This window comes from Carcharhinus amblyrhynchos, chromosome 28 (genome assembly GCF_965287045.1).
Source record: "Carcharhinus amblyrhynchos chromosome 28, sCarAmb.v2.hapA, whole genome shotgun sequence".
NCBI lineage: Eukaryota > Metazoa > Chordata > Chondrichthyes > Carcharhiniformes > Carcharhinidae > Carcharhinus > Carcharhinus amblyrhynchos.
The window spans coordinates 6,763,002-6,787,014 of record NC_137351.1 but is presented as its reverse complement, the minus strand read 5'-3'; the positions used below and the strand labels follow the sequence as shown (position 1 = coordinate 6,787,014).

Here is a 24,013-nt window from a genome sequence, read left to right as displayed (position 1 = left end):
CAGATCTCTAGCATCTGCAATATTTTTGCTTTAAATTTTTGTAGAACGTGGCTTCTTCGCTGACCTCCTTCGTTGAAGTTGTATAAGATGTTGATAAGGCCACACTTGGAATACTATTTTCAGTTCTGGTCACCCTATTCTAGAAAGGATATTATTAAACTAGAAAGAGCACAGAAAAGATTTACTTGGATGTTACCGGGACTTGATGGTTTGAGTTAAAAGGAGAGGCTGAATAGACTGGGACTTTTTTCTCTGAAGCATAAAAGGTTGAGGAGTGATCTTATAGAGGTCTATAAAATAATGAGGGGCATAGATAAGCTAGATAGTCAATATCTTTTCCCAAAGGTAGGGGAGTCTAAAATTAGAGGGCATAGATTTAAGGTGAGAGGGGAGAGATACAAGAGAGGGGCAATTTTTTCACACAGAGGGTGGTGAGTGTCTAAAACAAGCTGCCAGAGATAGTAGTCGAGGCAGGTACAATTTTGTCTTTAAAAAGCATTTAGACAGTTACATGGGCCAAATGCGGGCAATTGAGACTAGCCTTGGGGTTTTAAAATAAAAGGGTGGCATGGATAAGTTGGGCTGAATGGCCTGTTTCCATGCTGTAAACCTCTATGACTCTAAGTGGATAACTGCACCTGTGGGTGACCTCGAGCCACTCAGGATCCAGTTCAACTCCTGGTTCTTTACAATACAATCTTCCACAAACGTTAAAACCAGTATCGCTTCCCCCTAGGATTTGAATGTGTGGGATAAGAAGAGGAAGAAGAGGCTTCACAGTGGCACTGAATGAATTGTTCTTTAGCTGAATAGGTGACAAAAATGGCAGATTCTTGTTTCACAATGCTTGTGTTCCTCAACAAAAGATGCCTTTTCTCTCAGTGATAATTCCAGGAATTAGAGTTGAGAGAGGGGTGGCAGGGGAAGAAAGCCCGTGCCAAAAGATTTCCAATGGGGAACATCCAACTGACCATCTCCATGTTGTTATTGTTCCATGTCCTCACTATTTCCGTTTGCATCTATACTTCCTTGATTGTCTGTAGCTCTTATTCTTACTGAGGTTTCTTTTGTGGCAGATCTTCCCTGTCTCATCACTTGTGTATCTCTCGCTCAGTCTCTGGAGATCCTGCTCCATTTCCCATTTTGGGAAATCCAGTAAGGAAAAGGGCCACAATCACGCAACGTTGCCACATGTATCCAAAGCCTTGATATCTGATGCACAGGACAGTAGCCATTCCTGATGTATTCCTTGGTAATCTGGTATGGTGACTAGCCTTGTGATGCATCTCAGTATGGTATACTGATCAAAGTATGTGGGGTTATAGGGATAAGGTGGGCTTGTTGTTGGTGCAGGTTCAACGAACCGAAAGACCTCGTTCTGCACTGTAGGGATTTTAAAATGCAAGTAGGCATTTATTCTGCTCTTTGGTTTGATTCCATGCTTCAGAATTGTACGGTCAATTTCACTTGCATTTAAGGTACATTAATCGCAACATTCAAAGAGCAGAACTTTAACAGGGCTATAAAATATTTTTGCGGTCTTTGGAAAGTCTGCACATAGTTTTAAAAAATCCCCTACTTGACTCTCTGGTCTTAATATGTTACTTGCTTGCTTTATTAAATAAGTATTCCACATATAAAGCATTTCCTGGATTTTGACCCAGCAGAAGAACGGAATCCCAACAGCGCAGGAGAGACCACTCAGCCCATCAAGTCTGCACTAACTCTCTGACAGGGAGTATCTTATCCAGGCTCTCTCTCCTGCCCTATCCCCACAAACCCACACATTTCCCGTGGCCAATCAACCGAACCTGCTCATCTTTGGACTGAGAGGAAACCTGAGCACCCGGGGGAAACCCTCGCAGACACGGGGAGAGCATGCAGTTTCTACACAGACAGCTACCCAAGGCCAGAATTGAACACGTCCCTGGCACTGCGAGGCATCACTGTGCCATTCTGTGTTCCACTTGTTTTTCATTGTGCCACTATTGGCTGTTAGCTAAACTCACTCTTTGAAACCTCTTCACTTTTCGTCATCCAAATTAGGATGATGTGTGACTTCAAGGGGAATATACAAGTGGCATTGTTCCCAGGTGTCTGCTGCCCTTGTCTCGGTGATAGAGGACATGATATAATGTCAAATAGCTCACTGAACAGAATTTCATACTTAAAAAATTGAGAGTTTGCTCACATGAAGAATAATCCTGTCGGATATTTTGAGGGCAAACATTTTGGGTGGGACAAAGGCTGTTTGTTATCTGACCATTTTCATTGGGATTTACTTCCCTTTTTCCTGTTTGTTTGCAAATACAGAGTGAGGTACTTCTTACTTTAATGTAAACAGTTAAGAGAGCCAGAAGAATTGTTTCATTTCTGTCATTCAAATGATGCAACAGGATGTTTGTGCATTCGAATCTTTAAATACGCTTCCTGCAAGTTGAAAACAATGGGCAGTACCTGGAACCCATGTTTGCCATCTGTGAGTCACCTGCAAGTGCTCGAGATCCGGAAGTCACAATTCTCACCAGCAAGAACACAACTTTGCATCTTCCCCACCCCTCACTGACAATGTCATCAGTTCACACCTACAATGGGAATGAACCTGCTTTACATATATTTCTGAAAATTTTAATATAATTAACACACTCCTTCACTGTATCTTGACCCCTCACCATATCTTCAAGCCATGCCACATGATGTCACATTGGTACGGTTTACAGCAGGTTCACGTAGATAACATCCTGGCGTGGGTATCTCCCCAGGGGTGTAATAATAAGTATAGCCAATGGGAGAGAGGAACATAGCCAGCTAGTGGCTTGGCAATGACTCCAGGCAGAGGTTGGCACCATGTCTATGCCACTCTGGCAGTGCCAACCTGTGCAAAGGGAGGGGAGGGGTTCATACAGATGTGGTTATGGTTCGGGACTACAAAGAAAAGCGAAGGATGCCAGTAATGAGGGTTCGGGTGCCACCTCTGACTTTGTGTGAGGGGGACGGGGCCAATGATTGGGGGGGAGATGGGGTGTTGGGGGAGTGGCCGACAAATTGGTTACTGACTCCGATCGGGGTGGGAAGGGAAGCCACTGAAGCCTCGGTGGTGGGAGGTTCATTGCAGTTCTGATTGGGGTGCCATTTAAAGATGGCGCCTTGATTTCTGAGCAGCTGGGCTTTGCCAGCTTGTTGAGGTCCTGCACCCCCAGTATGACAGTGTGAATCATGGCACCTTGATTTGTTTTTGGCTGAGTGCAATGGAATATGGAGAGAAAACCGACCAATTTCTCTGCAGAGAAACACCTTGGCTCCCTCGCCAGAAACAACACCATTTTGTGGTGAGATTTAGCCTAATATCTCATTAACAGAAAAAAAAGTACTAATTAGCTCTGTTTAGGCAGTGTACAAGAAGAAATAACTATTCTATTAGATTGATCGTAAAAGTTGTGTCATATTTGAGAAAGCATTTAAAGCTGCACTCAGTGTCTCAAGTTTCCCACTTCTAATCAGGAGTAAGGATCTTCATGTCCATCCGGCTAGTAACACAACGATTGCGATACATTCATAAGATATACACTCGCCACCCCATCCAAAAGCCTCTGGTCTTCTCAGAGAGGTAAAAGTGCAAAATTGGGGAAAATAAATCTGGGAATTTCTCCCTGGCTCATCAAGCTAATCATAATTAGTCCAGGAGATCAGTGTAGCCATGAATTCCCTCCACCTTTCTTGTCCATGGTGATTTCTTGCCCTGCCTGAAACCGATCCAACTCTCGCTTGAAGGAATTCCGACCCACCACATTGGAAAAGAACCAAGGCTCATCAGAAAAATATCGCCCAGTATATCCCTGACCTGCCCAGAGCAAAATGCCCCACGTTCCATTTCCGCGATAGCTAGGGTTGCCCACAGAAGCATTTGGGATGCTAGAACTTATCTCAATGGCCTTTGGGTGAGCCAGGTGGGAAGTGAAGAGTTGCGGGGGGGAGGAGGAAGGGGATAATCTGCCAATAATCTGCTTATAACCGCTCCTGAGAAGTGTGGACAAGGGCAGGGGCATTGAAGGTAGGCCTTCCTGGCTATATAGCCTGTGGACTATCATGAATCTTGGGCAACCAATCATTGTTTAAAGTCTATTTATTAGCCTCACAAGTAGGCTTATACTAATCCTGCAATAAAGTACCCGTGAGAAACCCTTAGTCATCACACTCCGGCATCTATTCGGGTACACAGTGGGAGAATGTGGCACAGCCGGTGCACTGAACCAACACATCTTTCGGACCTTGGGAGGAAATCAGAGCACCCGAAGGAAACCCACGCAGACTCGGAGAGAACGTGCAGACTCCGCACAGACAGTGACCCAAGCAGGGAATCAAACCTGGGTTGCTGGCACTGTGAGGCAGCAGTGCTCACTAACCAGTGCCATCGTGCCGCCCCATTGGCAATATGCCTCAGTACATTCAGATGAGGTGGGGAGAAAACTGGCCAAAAGAAAAAAAAGATAAAGGCAACTTTACACGCGCTCCATTAGGAAGATGAGGCATCAGTGAATCACTGTTCGATTTTACAAGGTTGAATGAACGATACTGTTTCCTTATTCCCAGTTAAATGCCATCCATTTACCATTAGACTCTTATTTTATGCTTCTGGCAGGAGCTTTGAACAATAAACAAATTGCATAAAGGGCCAGTATTCAAAATGAGGCTGAAAATGAATAAGGAGTCAGTTGAATTTTTCACCTAAAACAGCTGGAAAAACACACAGTACACAGAAGTATTTATTTCGATTCCTGCCATGCCAAGCCTGCGTCCCACCAGCCTGAGACTCCTCTCTCGCCTCGCTACAGTGTGTCGCCACTTCAGGGCACCAAAGAGCGGAAACTGTGCTGACAGTAACTCCATCAAATATTTACTTTATAACCGGGACTGCCATGCTCGCACAGCTTAGGCTCCGTATATAAGGACTTCTTATGTGGATGTAAGATTCTAAAGGGAGGTGCAAGTTCACTCTAGATACTTTCTCCTCCTCCACAGTCATAGTGCGTCTCTGTTTTATTTTCTAGTCCATTAGCTACCCGTGAAGACAGTAATGAACCTTACCTGTTGGACAAGAGACACTCTGCCTTGTGAGCCTCTATCCTGCAGACAAGGTGAAGGAACTGAAGTGTAATACTTTTCCTTTTAAAACTCTGCTGCCACGCTGGGTTGGGTGATCCGTTTTCCACCAGTATGGTGTCAACCCATGGCTTATTTTGTTGCCCTCTTGTCTCTGACGGTGAAACCATCCAGTCCCGCTAGTGGCAGTCATCTTTGGCGGGCAAAGGTAATTTGATGTGAGGCCAAGAATCAGTTTCCCGATGGTGGGATGTACCCTGGCATTTACATTCTTGGGACTTTAAAGACGGGTTGAAGGCAGGTTGAGTTTCCCGGGAAGCCTTGTTGAGTGCATTAGCTTGCCGGATTTAAGCTCCCACTCCAAATTAAGTTCTTGACCAGGTTAAAACATTCACCTTCACAATCATACATAACTGGTGTGCACCTAACAATCAGGATTCTCTGGTTTCCTCCCACAGTCTAAAGATATGCAGGTTAGGTGGATTGGCCATGCTAAATTGCTCCTTAGGATCCCAAGGTGTATAAATTAGGGGCATTAGCCACAGGAAACGCACAGGATTATGGGGATAGGATGAAGGGATGGCATAGGTAAGATGCTCTGTTGGAGAGATAGCGCAAAGTTCATGGGCTGAATGGCCTCCTCCTGCACTGTAGGGATTTCTTCCCTGATTAACCGTGAGTTGCCACTGCATTGTTCTCTTTGGGAGTGTCTGTCAATGCCAGCCTTTGCTTGAAACCGGGTGGTGGTAGTGTAAGTTGTGTGGCAGATAACCAAGGGTGGGAGGAAGGGTTAACTGGGAAGAGTGGAGGACTGGCTGGGTAAAGATGGAAGGGGAAGTGCAGGCTGTCCATGTGCTCTTTAAATACAGTCCCTGGGCCTTTGATCCCATGAGGTAGGTGGTGGGGGTGGGGGGAACCACTGTCTGCCCCTGCGGAAGGAATCAGTGAACTCCTTGCGATTGCATATTTAATTAACTGAACAGCACATTATTGTGCATGGCCAGCCACTCCCACTCCCGCACCAGCCATGCACTGAATTTGGACTCCAGAATGGAAGATTTTGGTTCAGGCCCCACTGCAGGAACTTGAGCATCACGTCTCGGCTGACATTTCATTGCAGTACTGAGGAAGTACTGCCTTGTTGGAGGTGCCGTCTTTTAGCAAGATTGAAACTGAGGCCTACTCTGATGGATATAAAATGTCATAAGACGTCGGCTTTTTGGCTAAGATCGATGCCTTATCTTGACCACTTGGATCTTGTCTGTCTCTCTTGTGGGAACTATGAATTGGATTCAATTTGAATTTGGTTTTTGGAGCAAGCAAGGAGATGGATTTGGGTTTGTGCAGTCCACTGACTTTGTAACTTTAAGAATGGGGGAAAAGAAATCTTAAAAATCATAAGAAATAAAATAAAATTTCAGCAATAGGGATTGGAAATTGTATGGAACCACTCCTCTGGAAGTTTCACTCTCATTGAATATCAAATATTATGTGTACCACAGCTGTGTTGAAGTGCCACAGAGTGCACTATAAGAACTAGGAACAGGGGAATAGGCCATTTGGCCCTTCAAACCTGTTCCACCATACAACAAGATCAAGGCTGATCCTTTTGTGGGCTCAGCTCCACTTGCCTGCCTGCTCATCACAACCCTTAATTCCTTTACTGTTCAAAAATCTATTTATCCTTGCCTTAAAAACATTCAATGAGGCTAGCCTCAACTGCTGGCCTGGGAATTCCATAGATTCACAACCCTTTGGGTGAAGAAGTTCTTCCTCAACTCAGTCCTAAATCTGCTCCCTTTTTTTTGAGGCCATGTCCCTTAGTTTTAATTTCACTCATCAGTGGAAACAACTTCCCTGCTTCTATCTTATAGAAATATACAAGATTATGAAGGAATAGATAAGATCTCACCTCATTCTTCTGAATTCCAATGAGTATAGCTCCAGTCTACTCAGTATCACCTCATAAACCAACCCTCTCAACTCCGGAATCAATCTAGTGAATCTCCTCTGAACCCCCTCCACTGTCAGTATATCCTTTCTCAAGACCAAAGCTGTACACGATATTCCAGGTATGGCCTCACCAGCACCGTTATACAGCTGCAACATAACCTCCCTGTTTTTAAATTCCATCCCACTAGCAACGAGGGACAAAAATTGGAGGTGTGGTAGATTGTGAGGAAGGGTGTCATAGTCTGCAGGGAGACTTAGATAGGTTGCAGAGCTGGGCCGAGAGGTGGCGGATGGAATTTAATGCGGAGAAGTGTGAGGTAATTCACTTTGGTAGGAGCAACAGATGTGTCGAGTATAGGGCTAACGGGAGGACTTTGAATAGTGTGGATGAACAGAGGGATCTAGGTGTGTGTGTACATAGATCCCTGAAAGTTGGGAATCAAGTAGATAAGGTTGTTAAGAAGGCGTACGGTGTCTTGGCGTTTATTGGTAGGGGGATTGAATTTAGGAGTCGCAGTGTAATGTTGCAACTGTACACTACTCTAGTGCGGCCACACTTGGAGTACTGTGTGCAGTCCTGGTCCCCGCATTACAAGAAGGATGTGGAGGCGTTGGAGAGGGTGCAGAGGAGGTTTACTAGGATGGTGCCTGGTATGGTGGGGAGGTCCTATGAGGAGAGACTGAGGGATTTAGGGTTGTTTTCGTTGGAAAGAAGGCGGCTAAGAGGGGATCTTATTGAAACATATAAGATGATTAGAGGTTTAGATAGGGTGGATAGTGATAGCCTTTTTCCTCGGATGGAGAAAGCTAGCACGAGGGGGCATGGCTTTAAATTAAGGGGGGGTAGCTACAGGACGGATGTCAGGGGTAGGTTCTTTACCCAGCGGGTGGTGAAGGATTGGAATGCCCTGCCTGCTGCAGTTGTAAATGCGTCTAGTTTGGGGGCGTTTAAGAGATCTCTGGATAGGTTTATGGACGAAAAGGGATTGGTATAGGCTAGTGGGTCATTGTTTTTGTAACTGGTCGGCGCAACATCGTGGGCCGAAGGGCCTGTTCTGCGCTGTAATGTTCTATGTTCTATGTTCTATGTTCTAAAATTCCATTTGCTGCCTTAATTACCTACTGCACATGCAAACCAAATTTTTGTGATTTGTGCACAAGGACACCCAGGTCCCTCTGCACAGCAGCATGCTGCAGTTTTTTACCATTTAAACAATAGTCCATTTTGCTGCCGTTCCTATCAATATGGATGACCCCACATTTACCAATATTGTGTTCCATCTGCCAGACTCTTGCCCACTCACTAAGTCTATCTGTATCCCTTTGCAGACTTTGTGTCCTCTGCACACTTTGCTCTGCCACTCATCTTAGTGCGATCTGTGAATTTTGAGACATTACACTTGGCCCCCCAACTCTAAATTATATGTAAATTCAAACATGTATGATCTATCTGTAGATATCATTGCACTTTCTGTGACAGCTATTTTGAAATACTTTGCAATGAATAAATTATATTTTGGCAAAAAAAAAACCCATGCCATTCATTTCAACAAAGAACAGGGGATTTCTCCCTAAAACCTTCTCCAAAATTTACCTCATAGCCAGCATCACTAAAGCTGATTATCTCTTTCAATAGCTGTGTTTGAGAGCTTGTCATGTGCAAATTGGTTGTCATATATCCAACAGTAGAATAACGGTGACACTTTTAAACTACTTAACTGAATGTAAAAATTATGGTAAGCGCAGTAAATACAAATCTTTTCTGTTCAATATGGAACTAGAATTGTATTGAACAGGATAGCGTCAGAGTCAACAGCACGACAAAAAACAGTGTTGGAGAAACACAGCAGTTCTGGCAGTATCTGCGGAGAGAGAATAGAGCCAACGTTTGGAGTCTGGCTGACTCAGGGTCAATTCTGATTCAGCATTGAACTGACTGGCTTTGATCGAAAGGTCCAGGAGTAGGAACGCTGCAATTGTCCCTGACACTCAGACGTTGGGTAAAAAGAAAGATTTGTATTTTCTCCAGCTTGTTTCAGGATTGTTGGAAATCTCAAAGCCCTTTGGATCAGTGATTTTCCAAGTGTGCTCACTGTTGTGGCGTAGAGAAAGCAGCAGCCAATACCCGTGAAGTAAGCTTCCACAAACAGCAATACGGTAACGACCAGATTATCTGATTTTCGTCATAAAAACATAAGAACTAGGAGCAGGAGTTGGCCATCTGGCCCCTCGAGCCTGCTCCGCCATTCAATAAGATCATGGCTGGTCTTTTTGTGGACTCAGCTCCACTTACCCTCCTGCTCACCATAACCCTTAATTCCTTTACTGTTCAAAAATTTATTTATCCTTGCCTTAAAAACATGCCGACCAAGGGATCAATGTTAGATAACTCACCCGTTCTCCCAAACTGTGCCATGGAATCTTTTGCATCCAGCAGAGCAGACAGATGAAGCCTTGCTTCATTGTCTCATCTGATAGTACAGCACTCCCTCAGTACTGCATTGGAAGGTCAGTCTTGATTTCTGTGTTCAAGCCCGGGCTGGGTTTTAAACCTCAGAACCATGTGAGTCAGAGATGTGACTGCTGTTTGGGATCTTGCTCCTGGCTGGAGTATGTGAATAGAAACCCTACAGAGCTGAAGGAGGCCATTTGGCCTACACCGACAACAATCCCACCGAGGCCTTACCCCTACTACCCCACACATTTACCCCATTAATCCCTCTAACCTACACATCCCAGGACACTAAGGGGTGATTTTGTACGGCCAATCTACCTAACCCGTACGTCTTTGGACTGTGGGAGGAAACCTACGCAAACACAGAGAGAATGTGCAAACTCCACACAGACTGTGACCCAAGCCAGGATTCGAACCCAGATCCTGGGAGCTGTGAGGCAGCAGTGCTAACCATTGTGCCACCATGCTGCCCAATCTGTGCTTGTACAAATGGTGAGGGAATACTAGTTTGGGCTAAGCTGTAACTCTCAAAGGGTTGAAAGGTCTCCTGAGCCTCATCAAGTGTTGTCAAGTTATTTTTGGAGGGCATCATCACTGAACTCAAAGCAACCCCCCCACTCTACTATCCCACCCCTATCCCCCCCACCCCTATTCTACCCCCCCTGCCCCCGCAACCCCCCCAACCACTACCACCACCAAGCATGTGGCAGTTCAAACATGAATCACAAGGCAGTGAAGGCATTGTGAATGTTGGTTGAGCTGTTGGCATCGTTGATGGTGCCAGGGTAATTCCAACACCCCAACTGCCCCCTTGACAGGGGATCAGCAGACTCACACACGCTTTCCAATGGGAATCACTGGAAAATGATGGAACTAGGAATGCTAGCTGCTTTCTTCCCCTCCAGGCAGTGGAGATCAGCTAACATAGCACAAACTGGGATTGGAACGGTGCCGTTTCTATGCCACTCAGTACCACACCAAGTGGTGACGTCACCCCAAGAGTACCAATGGTAACTACATCCAATACTGTCAGCTCCAACGCTTGCAGTAAACTTGAAGCAATGGCCAACATAAATAGCAAGTCCAGAGACTGGCAAATTTCAGTCACTTTACAAGATACTCAGTACCAGAAATAGGGATTCCAATTTTTTTTGGTGGGGGCACATTTTCAACGTATTGTTGCATTTAACAAGGTTTACATTGGTTTGCAGCCAGTCTGTCAGGACGATCAACTCTGAATGTTCATTCAGAAGTCAGAGTCGTTACTTCCTAACGTTCTTTGACTGCCCCCCCTGCCCCCCCGCCCCCACTGTCACCGCCCCCAATTAATAATTAGATCATGAAATGTACAATTGCCAGCAATACAAACTGAAGGCAATTTATCACCAGGGATAAAATTCCAAGGGGCTTGGTCAGTAATAATTCAAGATTTGCTGTATCTAAAAGTGTGACAACTATTCGTCATTATATTTCTTCCGCGAGTCATGGACATCGCAGTCACTAAGACAACAACTTGCATTTATCTGGTACCCTTTATCATAACAAAGCATCCCAGGGTACCTCACAGGAGCATTATCCAACAACACTTGACATTGAAGCACACAAGGAGATAATAGGACAGATGATAAAAAGCTGAGAGGTTCAGAGAGTGAATTTCATTGTTTGGGGCCTTGACAGCTAACAGCCAATAGTGGTGCAGTGAAAATAAGGGGTGTGCAAGTGGAACACAAAGGGTGGCGCAGTGGTTAGCACTGCTGCCTCACAGCGCCAGGGACCAGGGTTCAATTCTGGCCTCAGGTGACTATGTAGAGTTTGCTTGTTCTCTCCGTGTCTACGTGGGTTTCCCCCAGATGCTCTGGTTTGCTCGCGCAATCCAAAGATGTGCTCGTTAGGTGGATTGGCCATGTTAAATTGTCCCTTAGTGTCCCAAGGCGTGCAGGTTAGAGGGATTACTGGGATAAATATGAGATTATGGGGACCGGGCCTGGGTAAGATGCTCTATCAGAGAGTCGATGCAGATTCAATGAGCTGAATGGTCTCCTTCTAGAGATTCTACGATTACACAGTCCCACTTTCCTTTCCTAATATTAATTAACTACAGTTGGATTATACCACTAGTTTCAACATAATTAAATCGAATGTTCACTGTCCCAAAACATGTTGGTTATACAAAAATTCAGCTTGACGGAATTTCGAGGGCCTACAGGCAAGGCTTTGGAGGTGATAAAATAAGGCCCTGTCTGCTCTCTCCGGCAAATAGAAATGATCCCACGACCCAATTTTGGAGCAGAGCAGGGGGTATTCCCAGGTCTTGGACAATACTACTCCCTCCGTTCACATCACAACAGATTCATCTAGTGTTCATTATCACATTGCCACTTGTAAGAGTTTTCTCTGTGCAAATTGGTTGCCACATCTCCTACATTATGAATATTACATTACTGACTACACTTCAAAAAGTGCTACATTGACTGTAAAGCACTTTGGGATGTCCTGTGGTCATGAAAGCCACTACAAAATACAAATTTTTTCTTCTTTCTGGAGGATATCATGAAGTTTTTTTAGTTTATTTATTAGTGTCACATGTAGGCTTACATTAATACTGCAATGAAGTTACTGTGGAAATTCCCTAGTCGTCACTCTCCGGTGCCTGTTCAGGTACACTGAGGGAGAATTTAGTCAAGGTACCTAACCAAACATCTTTCAGGTTGTGGGACGAAACCCATGCAGACATGAGTAAAATGTGAAAACTCCACCCAATCATTCAAGCCAGGAATTGAACTCAGGTCCCTGGTGCTGTGAGGCAGCGGTGCTAACCACTGTGCCACTATGCCACGGTCTTGACTAGGACCTACTCAGATACCAAACACAGAGGGGATCATATCAAATTTGGGCAATGACATGAAACAGGCTATATCAGACTGAATTGTCTCTTAATAAACAGCATTAATAAAATTTGATTCCTTAAAACAGCTGAGTCACAACCAGTGGTTTGACACTGGGTCATCCAGGAAGTAGGCAGCACTAATGCCATGTAATTTATGTTCATCCAGAAGGAACCCTAAGCTTACTCGGACTTATAAACCAAAGAAAAGGTTTAATAAAGAAACTTCATTACTCCAAACATGAGGCCTCACCCTGGGCCATTCCAAATAATTTAACAATCCCCAACAGGTTCTTATTTATACTGAGTCAGCTGGTCAGCTGATCATCATATCATTCTGTCATTGGTTACATGGTTCACTGGGTCAGCTGACCCTTACGTCTTGTTACCATTGGTCATATTACAAAAGACCTAATGTTATCACTGGTTACATTCTAGCAATTTAGTTTTATCCAATTATTCACTTCCTATCTATGCCAATTTTGGGAAGGATCCGAGTCAATTCCTTTAACACTAGAAAGGGCATAACAAGGATCCAGGAGTTCTACTTCGTCAACGACCCTGAGGCTCCTCAACTGGCTGCGTTTAAAATCTAAATTAATTCCATTGCACTGGAAGGAGGCTAAGATCACTGGGTCCTCACTCTTTCTAAAATTTCTTAAAAATAGCTATTGGAATTTTGGATTAAGTTTAGGGAGAGCTAAATCACCATCTTTTGTTTCAGAATAAATCCACAATATGCTGAGGTAAATGTAATATATCTTTAACAGCTTTTTTAATATTATCCATTTTAATAAGCTTATTTTGGGATACCTTGTTTAAAATTAAATAGTAGTAAAAACGAGGAATAAAGTAACTTATTAACTTGGTAAAATTTTGTGTTGGTTTAAGTGGGCTGACAATAAGATTCATGTAACAAGCAAACCTTCCCAAGCATTGTTCTTTGTGCCAAACCAGGGATCAAATTTTATGCCCAAATATTTCTCAAGTTGTGCCTGTGAAATTCCTACTGCTATACTAACCAAGATCTACTCATCCAGCACACCATGATCTGGGTCACATATACCAAACCACTGGAGGGAGCTGTAGCATGGTATTCTCAATTCAGTCAGTAGCTGTACCATTCAGCCCAAGGGCTGAAACATGTTCATTTATGAAGATGAAGTTTACATAATTATATTATGATATTTTAAAGCCGACACGTGCCTTATGGAAATGTGAGTGGACATTTTGAATGGATTATATAAAGGCCATTTAAAATGGGCCTTCTCTCGCCCCTCTCCACCTTTTAAGCACTCCTTAAAACCTATTTCATTTGATCACCTTTGTTTCATTTCTTCATTCATTCATGGGATATGGGCATCGCTGGCTGGCCAGCATTTATTGCCATCCTTAGTTGCCTCAGGGCAGCTGAGAGTCAGCCACATTGCTGTAGCTCTGGGGTCAAATATAGGCCAGACCAGATAAGGATGGCGGATTTCCTTCCCTAAAGAACATTAGTGAACCAGATGGGTTTTTCCGACAATCATCAATGGTTTCATGGTCATCAGTAGATTCTTAATTCCAGCCATTTTTTTACTGAATTTAAATTTCATCAGCTGCCGTGGCAGGATTCAAACCTGGATCCCCAGAACATTAGCTGAGTTTCAGGATTAATAGCCTAGTGATAATACCACTAGGCCTGTCCTAATGTCTCCTTATGTTGCTTGGTGTTGAATTTTATTTGATTTATGAAGTGTTTTGGGATGTTTTACAAAATTAGGCACTAGATAAATGCAAGTTGTTGTTCACATTAGTGTTTTAGTCTACATGAAGAGAACCCACTCAGGTGGATTTGAGTTAAACTGCTGCAAATAAGCAATAAGAGATGAAAAGAAAAACAGCAAATGTTGAAACATGAAATAAAAACAGGTATTAGTGAAAACATGCAATGGCTCCATTAGCATCTGAAGAGGGAAAGGACCTGATAGTGTGCAGGTCTTAGACCTTCGTCAAGGGGTGGGGGCCAAGCTCTTTCTAAAGGACTGACTAAAAAGAAAGAAGGGAAAATGGCCAGACAAACTCAAAAGTCAAGTTTGCTTAATACTTACACAAGGAGCAGCTGCTCACGGTTTGGGAAGAGAAACTGCGGAGAAGTGACATCTGTTAGGTGTTATGTGGTTAAAGTGGTGGTGTGATTTGTAAGAAGTCTGACAACACCAAGTTTAAGTCCAACCGATTTTTTTGATAGTAAACTCACAAGCTTTCGAGGTTCCCCTCTTTGTCAGGTGAATGGAGAGTTCTGGCCTCACCTCGAAAGCTTGTGAGTTTACTATCAAATAAATCGGTTGGATTTAAACCTGGTGTTGTCAGATTTCTTACTGTGTTCACCCCAGTCCAACACTGGCATCTCCACATCATGACTTGTAGTGACATAAGAAGAAGGATTCATGAGCTGTTGAGGCTTTTCCATCTTGGACCTGGAACAAGCCACATCTCCTAAATAAACCTGCATTGTGTTCGACTTAAACCCACAAGTGTATAATCTCAATAGATCCCTTTGTTATAATTTCCGGTCAATACATAACAAAGAGGAAACTGGCAGTGAGGGTAGGACATAGTTCAGTTTCAAGGAGTTTGAAGGCAGCACGGTGGCACAGCGGTTAGCACTGCTGCCTCACAGCACCATGGTCCTGGGTTCAAACCTGATCTTGGGTGACTGCCTGTGTGAAGTTTGCACATTCTCCCCATGTCTACGTGGATTTCCAATGGGTGCTCCTGTTTTCTCCCACATTCCAAAGATGTGCAGATTAGGTGGATTGGCCGTGCTAATTGCCTGTCAGTGTAGTTTAGGGGGAGTAGTGGGGTAAATGCATGGAGTTAAGGAATAGGACAGGGGGGTGGGCCTGGGCAAGGTACTCTGTTGGAGAGTCAGTGCAGATTCAAGGCAAATGGTCTCCTCCTGCAGTGTAGGGATTCTATGATTCTATGAAATGGGATGCAACACATCAAGCCTACTCTGTACAATCCATCTACAAATGGTCATTCAAACACTCAATCAAGGCACCAAAGGACCAAGGTACAAATAAATATATTCATGGCCAGAATTCTCCAGTCTCTCACACTCCACTACCACTGCCAGTGAGGATGGAGAAATTGGTACCCAGCCAAACCGCCAGTCACAGCAGCGGGATTGGAGAATCCCAGCCGCAGGCGAGGTCGGACAATCTAGCCCCGTATCTTGATATCAGACAGGAATATCACACATGCTGAGACACATAAACTTTGAATTTTCGATATCACCTGATACTTCAGGGATTGTCAAACAAAAATAAAAAGCCTAGATTGCTAGGAAGGAACAGAACACTAAAAGGAGACTATTTACTCGGAAGAAGCTGCATTACGAATGAAAAATGTGTACCCAGCAAAAGCTAGTGCAATATCTTACACCGTACAAACTGAAGTAAAAAAGTTAAAGTTAATTTATTAGTCACGAGTAACATTAACACTGCAATGAAGTTACTGTGAAATTCCCCTAGAACACGCTCTGGTGCCTGTTCAGGTCAATGAACATAGCCAACACGTCTTTGAGTGTGGGAGGAAACCGGAGCACCTGCAGAAGCCCACACAGACATGGGGAGAACGTGCAAGCTCCACACAGACAGCAACCCAAGCTGGGAATCAAACTTGCATCCCTGGCGCTGTGAGGCAGCAGTATTAACCATAGTGCCACTGTGCTGCTCCTACGACGGATGATGAGGGAGGTTGATGATATCATATTGACCAGACACTAGCCTTACCAAGTGAAATCACAAGAAACTTCATAAGAATTACTTCCATCAGAAATCCAAATAGTGATACCTCTGAACAGAGACTAACCACAAAGACCAAATCAGATTCTGTTTCTGAAGAATCTTCAACACCAATGATATTGAAATAGTTTTGCATGAAGAATTACCAACAGAAGAAAAAGAGAACACTTCAAATGTATCAAGCAGCCAAATACAAGAGCTTTGAGCACAACCCAGAATAAACACACGTCTACCTGGGAAACTGTCTTATTAATTGTATAAATGGGAAATAAGGATGTACTGTTGAAATGGGTCCGTTTTTGAAACATTTAGGTTATCATTTGGGAATTAAAGGAGGAAGGATGTTATGTATTTAAAGTAGTTGCATCTCTGCTGGTATAATGTTATGTGACTTGTAGTGACATAAGCAAAGAGATTCATGGACTTTTGAGTCACTTTGAGACCGAGAACAAGCAATATCTCCTAAATAAATGTGCAAGCTATTCGACTTAACCCCACAAGGGTGACATCTCTTTACATGATACGCATCCAACAATTATCACCCAACAGGGCAGCACGGTGGTACAGTGGTTAGCACTGCTGTCTCCCAGTGCCAGGGGCTTGGGTCACTGTCTATGTGCAGTTTGCACATTCTCCCCGTGTCTGTGTGTGTTTCCTCTGTATTAGCCGGTTTCCTCCCACAGTCCGAAACTGTGAGCGTTAGGTGGATTGGCCATGCTAAATTGTCCCTTAGTGTCAGGGGGACTGGCTAGGGAAGATGCGTGAGGTTATGGGGATAGGACCTCGGTGGGATTATGGTCGGTGCAGACTCGATGGGCCAAATGGCCTACTTCTGCAATATAGGATTCTATGACTCTAGGATTTAATAGTAGAGGCACATGTTGACATAGACTTGAAGAATGTCACCTTTCTCTACACACTGGAGGCAAATAGAGCTGATTCAGTGATGAAATAGTGGTTGCTTACACAATTAGGTACAAATCTACAAATCAACCCTGCCCCTTAAGCTGTCTCTACCATTCAGAATACCAAATTCAGTGAACTGATCCTTGGTTGGAATTTGGGCAGAGATTGAACCTGCACTCACTGCCAGCTTGCACCTGACATTTTGAGGACATATTTGAGGGATGCAGCCCAAATGAATTGGCTGTGGGTTCCAGGAATAACAAGGCTCCTTTCTTCCTCATTCTGTGCTCAAAACTGCTGCAAACGGGAGACATTCTCCCTGCTGTGAAAGGCGTTATTGAGATTTTTCTGGAAATTGTTAGACTTTGCTATGTAGTTTGGAGGGAGCCAGACATACCTTGGGAGGAACAAACATCCTCACGGATCCTGAAAGAGTCTCCTGTGAAATACTTACCCTATTTATCCCAGGATGTATCCTTGTTCAGGCTGTTTTCTCTGGAAAAGTATGAATCTCTAAAACATTCCTTGCACCATTCAGTGACTTGGAGTTGACAGTGTAGCTGTACATTCAAATTGATCAGAGTGGCACTTCACAGTGCAGAAGGAGGCCATTCGGCCCATCGAGAAGGGCTGCATGGGAGTACAGTGGCTAGTACTGCTGCCAGGGACCTGGGTTCAATACCCAGCTTGGGTCACTGTCCACGGGGAGTTTGCACATTCTCCCCATGTCTGCGTGGGTTTCCTCCCGGGTGCTCCAGTTTCCTCCCACATTCCGAAAGACATGCTGGTTAGGTGCATTGACCCGAACAGGCATGGTGACTGAGGGAATTTAATGTAAGTCTTACTTGTGACTAATAAATAAATTTTAAAAGTGTCAGCACTGAACACAATCTGACCCAGGCCCTATTCCCGCAACCCCACGTACTTACTCTGCTAATCCCCTGACACTAGGGTCAATTTATCATGGCCAATCGACCTGACTCGCACAACTTGGGACTGTAGGAGGAAACCAGAGCACCCAGAGGAAACCCACACAGACACGAGTAGAATGTGCAAACTCCACACAGGCAGTGTGACCTGAGGTTAGAATTGAACCTTGGTCCCTGGTGAAGTGAAGCAACAGTGCTAACCACTGTTCCTGTGGAAGTGGGAGTCCAGAGTTAGTTGAGCCAACCAAAGCAGGAACTGAACCCCCATTTTGTACTTATAACAACTTTTTGGACAAAAACGAACTGGAGGAATTTCGCCCATGTAAAGGCGACAGTGAATCCTGAATACACCCATTGATTTAGCTTGAAACCTACATAATCAGCGTAATTGATTCTCAATTTAGCTGTATTCAGTCTCAATTAGTTGAGTAGAAAGAGCTGCTTAATTTCTCCCCGTCATTAGTCACACAGCCTCTGTTTCTATGGAAGGAAGCACTGGCCTTGGAGAAGGTCCAGAGGAGGTTCACCAGAATGACCCCAATAATGAAAAGCTTGATGTATGAGGATTCTGAGCCTGTGCTAGGTGGAGTTTAGAAGGATGAATGAGGGACCTTATTAAAATTTACAGAATAATGAAAGGCCTGGATAGAGTGCGCGGGCTCGTTGGGCCGAAGGGCCTGTTTCCCGGGCTGTTTTTGTTCTTTGTTCTTTGAGTGGACGTGGGGAAGATATTTCCATTAGTAGGAGAGACTAGGACCCGAGGGCACAGAGTCAGAGTAAAGGATGAACCTAGATGAAGAAGAATTTCTTCAGCCAGAGGGTGTGAATGTGTGGAATTCATTACCACAGAAGGCTGTGGAGGCTAGGTCACTGAGTGCATTTAAGACAGAGATAGGTTGTTAACTGATAAAGGGATCAAAGGTTACAGAGGAAAGGTGGGAGAATGGGATTGAGAAACTTATCAGCCCTGATTGAATGGCAGAGCAGGGTCAATGGGCTGAATGGCCTCATTCTGCTCCTTGGTCTTACAGTCTCCCCTGCCCAGTATGGCGTTCAGAACATCAGTGCTTAAAATTTTTCTTTAAGATCCCCATTTTGTGAGTAGATTATTCATGGCTAAAATAGTTAACTTGTTTCAGGGAATAAGTTAACAGATAAATGGCTGCCATAATACTTATTCTGCAGATGCTGAGAATCGGAAATAAAAACAGAAAATGCTGAGAAAACTCAGCAGGTCTGGCAGCATCTGTGGAGAAAAAAAACCTAGTTAGCGTTTTGAATCTGCATGAAGAAGAGTCATACAGACTCAAAACGCTAACTGTTTCTCTCTCCATAGATGCTGCCAGACTTGCGAAATGTCTGCCATATTTTCCCTATTGCCTTGAAGGTATTGCTAGGGATATAATTACACCACAACCAGCACGTACCCTTGGCTCCGTGGTAACTTTTCATGTGTATTCAATAGTTCTATGCTTGATTATGGGAGTCTGGTAACTGATCAATGCTCAATGTGCTTGATTATTAAGCCTGGTTTGGATTCAGAGCAAAAAAAGACATAGAATCAACTACAAGCTGAGCCATAAGCAAGACTGCAGGTATTCTGAGCACAATTCTGCGGACATGCTTTCTAAAAGCTGGAAATTCCAGCTCGACAGTCAATGGGGTTTCACATTCTCCACAATCCGCCTGCTAAAATTCCAGTGGCTAGTGGGATGGGAGAATTCCAGCCTTTGTGATTGGAGACGTATTTTAAAATTCTTGTAAATAAACTTGTTGCATACTTAGAAACTAGTGTTAGCTCTGCATTGCTCTGGGTGGCACAGTGGTTAGCACTGTTACCTCACAGCGCCAGGGACCTGGGTTCAATGTCAGCTTTGGGTGTCTTGTCTGTGTGGAGTTTGCATGTTCTCCATGTGTCTGCGTGGGTTACCTTTCTCAGTTTCTTCTCTCAGCCCAAAGATGTGCGAGTTCGGTAGATTGCCCATGCTAAATTGACCCTCAGTGTTCCAAGCTGCGTAGGTTAGGGGGATTAGCAGGTTAAATTCATGAGGTTGCATGGATAGGGCCTGTTTGGGATGCTCTGTAAGAGAGTCGATGCAGACCCAATGGGCCGAATGGCCTCCTTCTGCACTGTAGGGATTCTATAATATATAAAATACAGAATAAATATGCTTGTCCCGTAAGCCTCAGCAGGTTATTTGGAGGAATTAGGACTGTGTCTCAACCCAAAGTCCATTCCCGAGTCCCGTCCTGCTGGCTCATAGCAGTAAGCAAAACACTCTTTCTAGCCTAGAGTCTCTGAATCCAGTTGGAGAACTTCCATTCTAACCCCGCAATGATCAGTTAATCAATAACAATTTTGTCACTGAGCCCTGGGATTTTCCAAGCAAAGGTGACTTGAATCAGAAGCTGGCAATTCTTTCAACAGCTTTGGTAAATTAAGATTATTGCTGACTCATGAAAATAAAAAATGTGATTACCTCTTCCAAAACCATTTCACGTCGTTATTTTTTTCTGTCTTCAGGATCTTCCTTCAAACTCATTTCTACGTAATTATGATCGCTTAAATTCCACTTGCTTTTCAGTGTTCCATCTCACCCAGACCCTATCCTCATAACCTCATGTGTTTACCATGGCTAATCCCCCTAACCTACACATTTTTGAACACTAAGCAGCAATTTAACATAGCTAATCCACCTGACCTGCACATCTTTGGCCTATGGGAGAAAACTGGAGCACTCATTCTCCTTGTTAAGTGCTTAATCATGAAAATAAATCTCTATCTATGTGCAAATTATTGATGAGGAAAGCTTCACAGCTCATACACAATTTGAGACTCTCTCACATCAGGAAACCCCCTCAGTAAATCCTCAGGCCAACAAAGATCTCGTCCTTTGATATTCATTGATGTTTCTTCTACCGGAATAATACTAACTGACTTTAACTTTTTTTCCTCTTAGGTAAACAATGACCACTTTACTTTTAGTGTTTGTATGTTTGCGAGTGATCGCAGCGGCTATTTCTGTCGAAGTTTCTGGTAAGCAACTTTTCAAAATAAAGTTACAATTATATAATACAATATCAATGATCAGATTATTGTCTTGACTAAGTTTGTAAGACACACGCCTGTGGCTTATGAGAGCTAGCTGGTTTCAAATGTGAGATCACACAAGATTATCAATGCAAATGGACAATGATTCTCAAAAGAAATGAGTTCTTTATTCATTCATGGGACATAGGTGTCGCTGCTGGGAAGCATTTATTGCCTATCCCTAGTTGCCCTTGAAACTGAGTGGCTTGCCAGGCCATTTTGAAGGGCAGTTGAGAGTCAACTACATTGTTGTGACTCTGGAGTCACATGTAGGCCAGACCCAATAAGGATGGCAGATTTCCTCCCCTAAAGGAAGTGTTGATTGTCGGAAAAACCCATCTGGTTCATCAGTAGATTCGTAATTCCAGAAATTTTTTACTGAATTCAAATTTCACCTTTTGCCGTGGTGGGATTCGAACCCGGGTCCCCAGAACATTACCTGATTCTCCTGGAGATTTGTCAAACTGCATCCTTGCTTATTTAATGCTAGCAAGGAGGTTAGTGTCCCATCAGCTTTGAGCTACCATTCAGATTTAACTGGTCTCTCTGCGCATCAGGTTTCCACATTCACTAGCTGTAGAGCCAGCAGCATAATTTGTATCTGTAAACTTTGTGGCATCCTAAGAAGGAGCTTGTGTTAAACTAGAATCAGTGGTATAATGACAGCCTGAGCAACTTGTTATATCTGTACCCAGTTATTGAAAAGTTCATGATTTAATCAAAAATTGGGATATTCAATTAGTCTACAGAATCTAATCTATTACTGGTGTAACAAGATTTGTTATTTCCTGTATAATAGATAATGCTAAGGCACTGAGCGTGAAGATCGCTGTGCAGTCTCCAGTGAAGGCTGTTCTTGCCAGCTCTGTGACTATCCCCTGCTATTTCATCAACTCCGCACCACTCTCACCGGACACTCCCTTAGCAACCCTGCTTGCCCCAAGAATCAAATGGACCAAGATCGCTGAAGGGGGGAAAGAGACGGTCATCTTGGTTGCCACTTCCGGAAAAGTGAAGGTCAGCCAAGAGTACCAAGGTCGAGTTAAGCTCCCAAGCTATCAAGAAATCCCAAGTGATGCCACCTTGGAGTTGGAGAAACTACAATCGAGTGATTCAGGAATATACCGCTGTGAGGTGATGCACGGCATTGAGGACAGCCAGGATACTGTAGAGTTGGTTGTCAAAGGTATATATTTATTTTGTTTCTGGGAGAGTAATTTTTTTTACAGGGTCACCAGGGATAGGTTGACCTGGTATGTTTGTTGCAAACAAAAACCTTTCCTTTTACCATTTGAACTACATTGACATATTCCAGCACCTGCCAAATTGACTCCCAAAGTTCATGCCTCCCTCCCCACCCACAAGCGTAGTAGGACAAGGACAGCAGATACACGGGAACAGCTCCATCTGCAAGTTCCCCTCCACGCCATTCACCATCTTGGTTTGGAAATATTTTGCTATTTCTTCACAGTCGCTGGGTCAAAATCCTGGAATTCCTGGCCAACGGCATTGTGGGTTAACCCACAGCAGGTGGACTGCAGCGATTCAAGAAGGCAGTTCACCATCACCTTCTCAAGGACAACTAGGGATCGCCAATCAGAATATCCAAGAGTGGTGGTCCTTCCTCTACCAAAGAGATTTGTTGTGGCAATGTTGTGTCTTTTGCCATGATTGAAGTCACATTGAGACCACAAATTACTCAAGTCCACTCCCCTGACATGGGTGTGCAAAACGAAGGACATATTTGAAAAACCGGATGGAGAGGCCAAATCTAAGCCCGTACACAAGCCGATAATGGCCTTGGGTCAGCAGTAGCAATGGCAAAGTCTTGTGTCATCCTCCTGTGGCAACTCCTGATTATAATGAGCCAACTGGACTTTCATTTCACACGCAGGGTAGGCGCAATAAAAAATAGCTATTGAGCCACAGCAGACAGAGCTCTCAACACCCTTCCAATGAACAATTTACAACCCGCTATAAATACTGCAAGTTTGTTAGCTGCATTTTTTTTTCTGATTCCAGGTGTTGTCTTCCATTACCGTGCGATTTCCAGCAGATACACCCTCAACTTCTACAAAGCCCAGCAGGCTTGTATTGACAACACTGCCACCATTGCCACCCCAGAACAACTGCAGGCCGCTTACGATGATGGATTTGATCAATGTGATGCTGGATGGTTGGCTGATCAAACAGTAAGGTCTGGACCAATTATATTTTTTGCCACAGACATGCGTGGCACACCATTTTGGGGACCATGGGACTGTCAGGTCCTAGAACGAGCAAGATAAGAGAACACATTTTGCCAGGTCTCACTTGGTCCATAAATTACTAAACTGCCATCAGCTACAACGAGACCCCACAAGTGGCACAGTGACTTTGCACACATTACCCCCAGCTGTATTTGCATTATTATGTGGAAATAATGCTGTGTAGGGATTCTTTTTCGTTGCAGCATTTAGGAGATGATCTAACATATGTCAGAACAAGTTTCCTATTTTCTCCTGTCCCTAAAAGAAAATGACTAATAGTTAGGCTGCTTCCATAGGCAACAATAGTTTTATAGACCTCGGTGAAATAGTCTTTTCACTTGAGCCTCGATGATGAATCTTGCAGATAATTAATGACAGGGCATCATAGATGGGCCTGATCCTCTTTGCATATCAACCAAGTGGACTTTCCAGCAGGGGTCACTGGATGGCGATTGAGTGCAGGAACTGATCTCCTATTGCCCAGCCCTGCTAACAAATGCTGGTTAACTTATCAAAAGTTGGGTATCAAACGTAGAACTTTCCTGGTCTGTCTGGTGTTTGGGGGAAATTACAATTGAGCCGTTAGAGCTCTAAGAGCAATGGGAATTTTCAGTATTAAGTTTAAGTATTAGTGTCACAGGTAGGCTTACATTAA

The 24,013-nt window shown here is 43.9% G+C and overlaps 1 protein-coding gene across 1 annotated transcript in view; it reads left to right on the top strand.

Moving 5' to 3' along the window:
* The first annotated feature begins 795 nt into the window (after positions 1 to 795).
* LOC145359429 (aggrecan core protein-like) overlaps positions 796 to 24,013 on the top strand; it is a 74,415-nt gene continuing 51,197 nt past the window's right edge. Inside the window, exons 1-4 of the mRNA XM_080213977.1 lie at positions 796 to 813; positions 20,979 to 21,055; positions 21,909 to 22,295; positions 23,132 to 23,306. Of these exons, the coding sequence (XP_080070103.1) occupies positions 20,986 to 21,055; positions 21,909 to 22,295; positions 23,132 to 23,306 (632 nt within the window). The 5' untranslated portion in view covers positions 796 to 813; positions 20,979 to 20,985. The remainder of the gene's footprint in view (positions 814 to 20,978; positions 21,056 to 21,908; positions 22,296 to 23,131; positions 23,307 to 24,013) is intronic.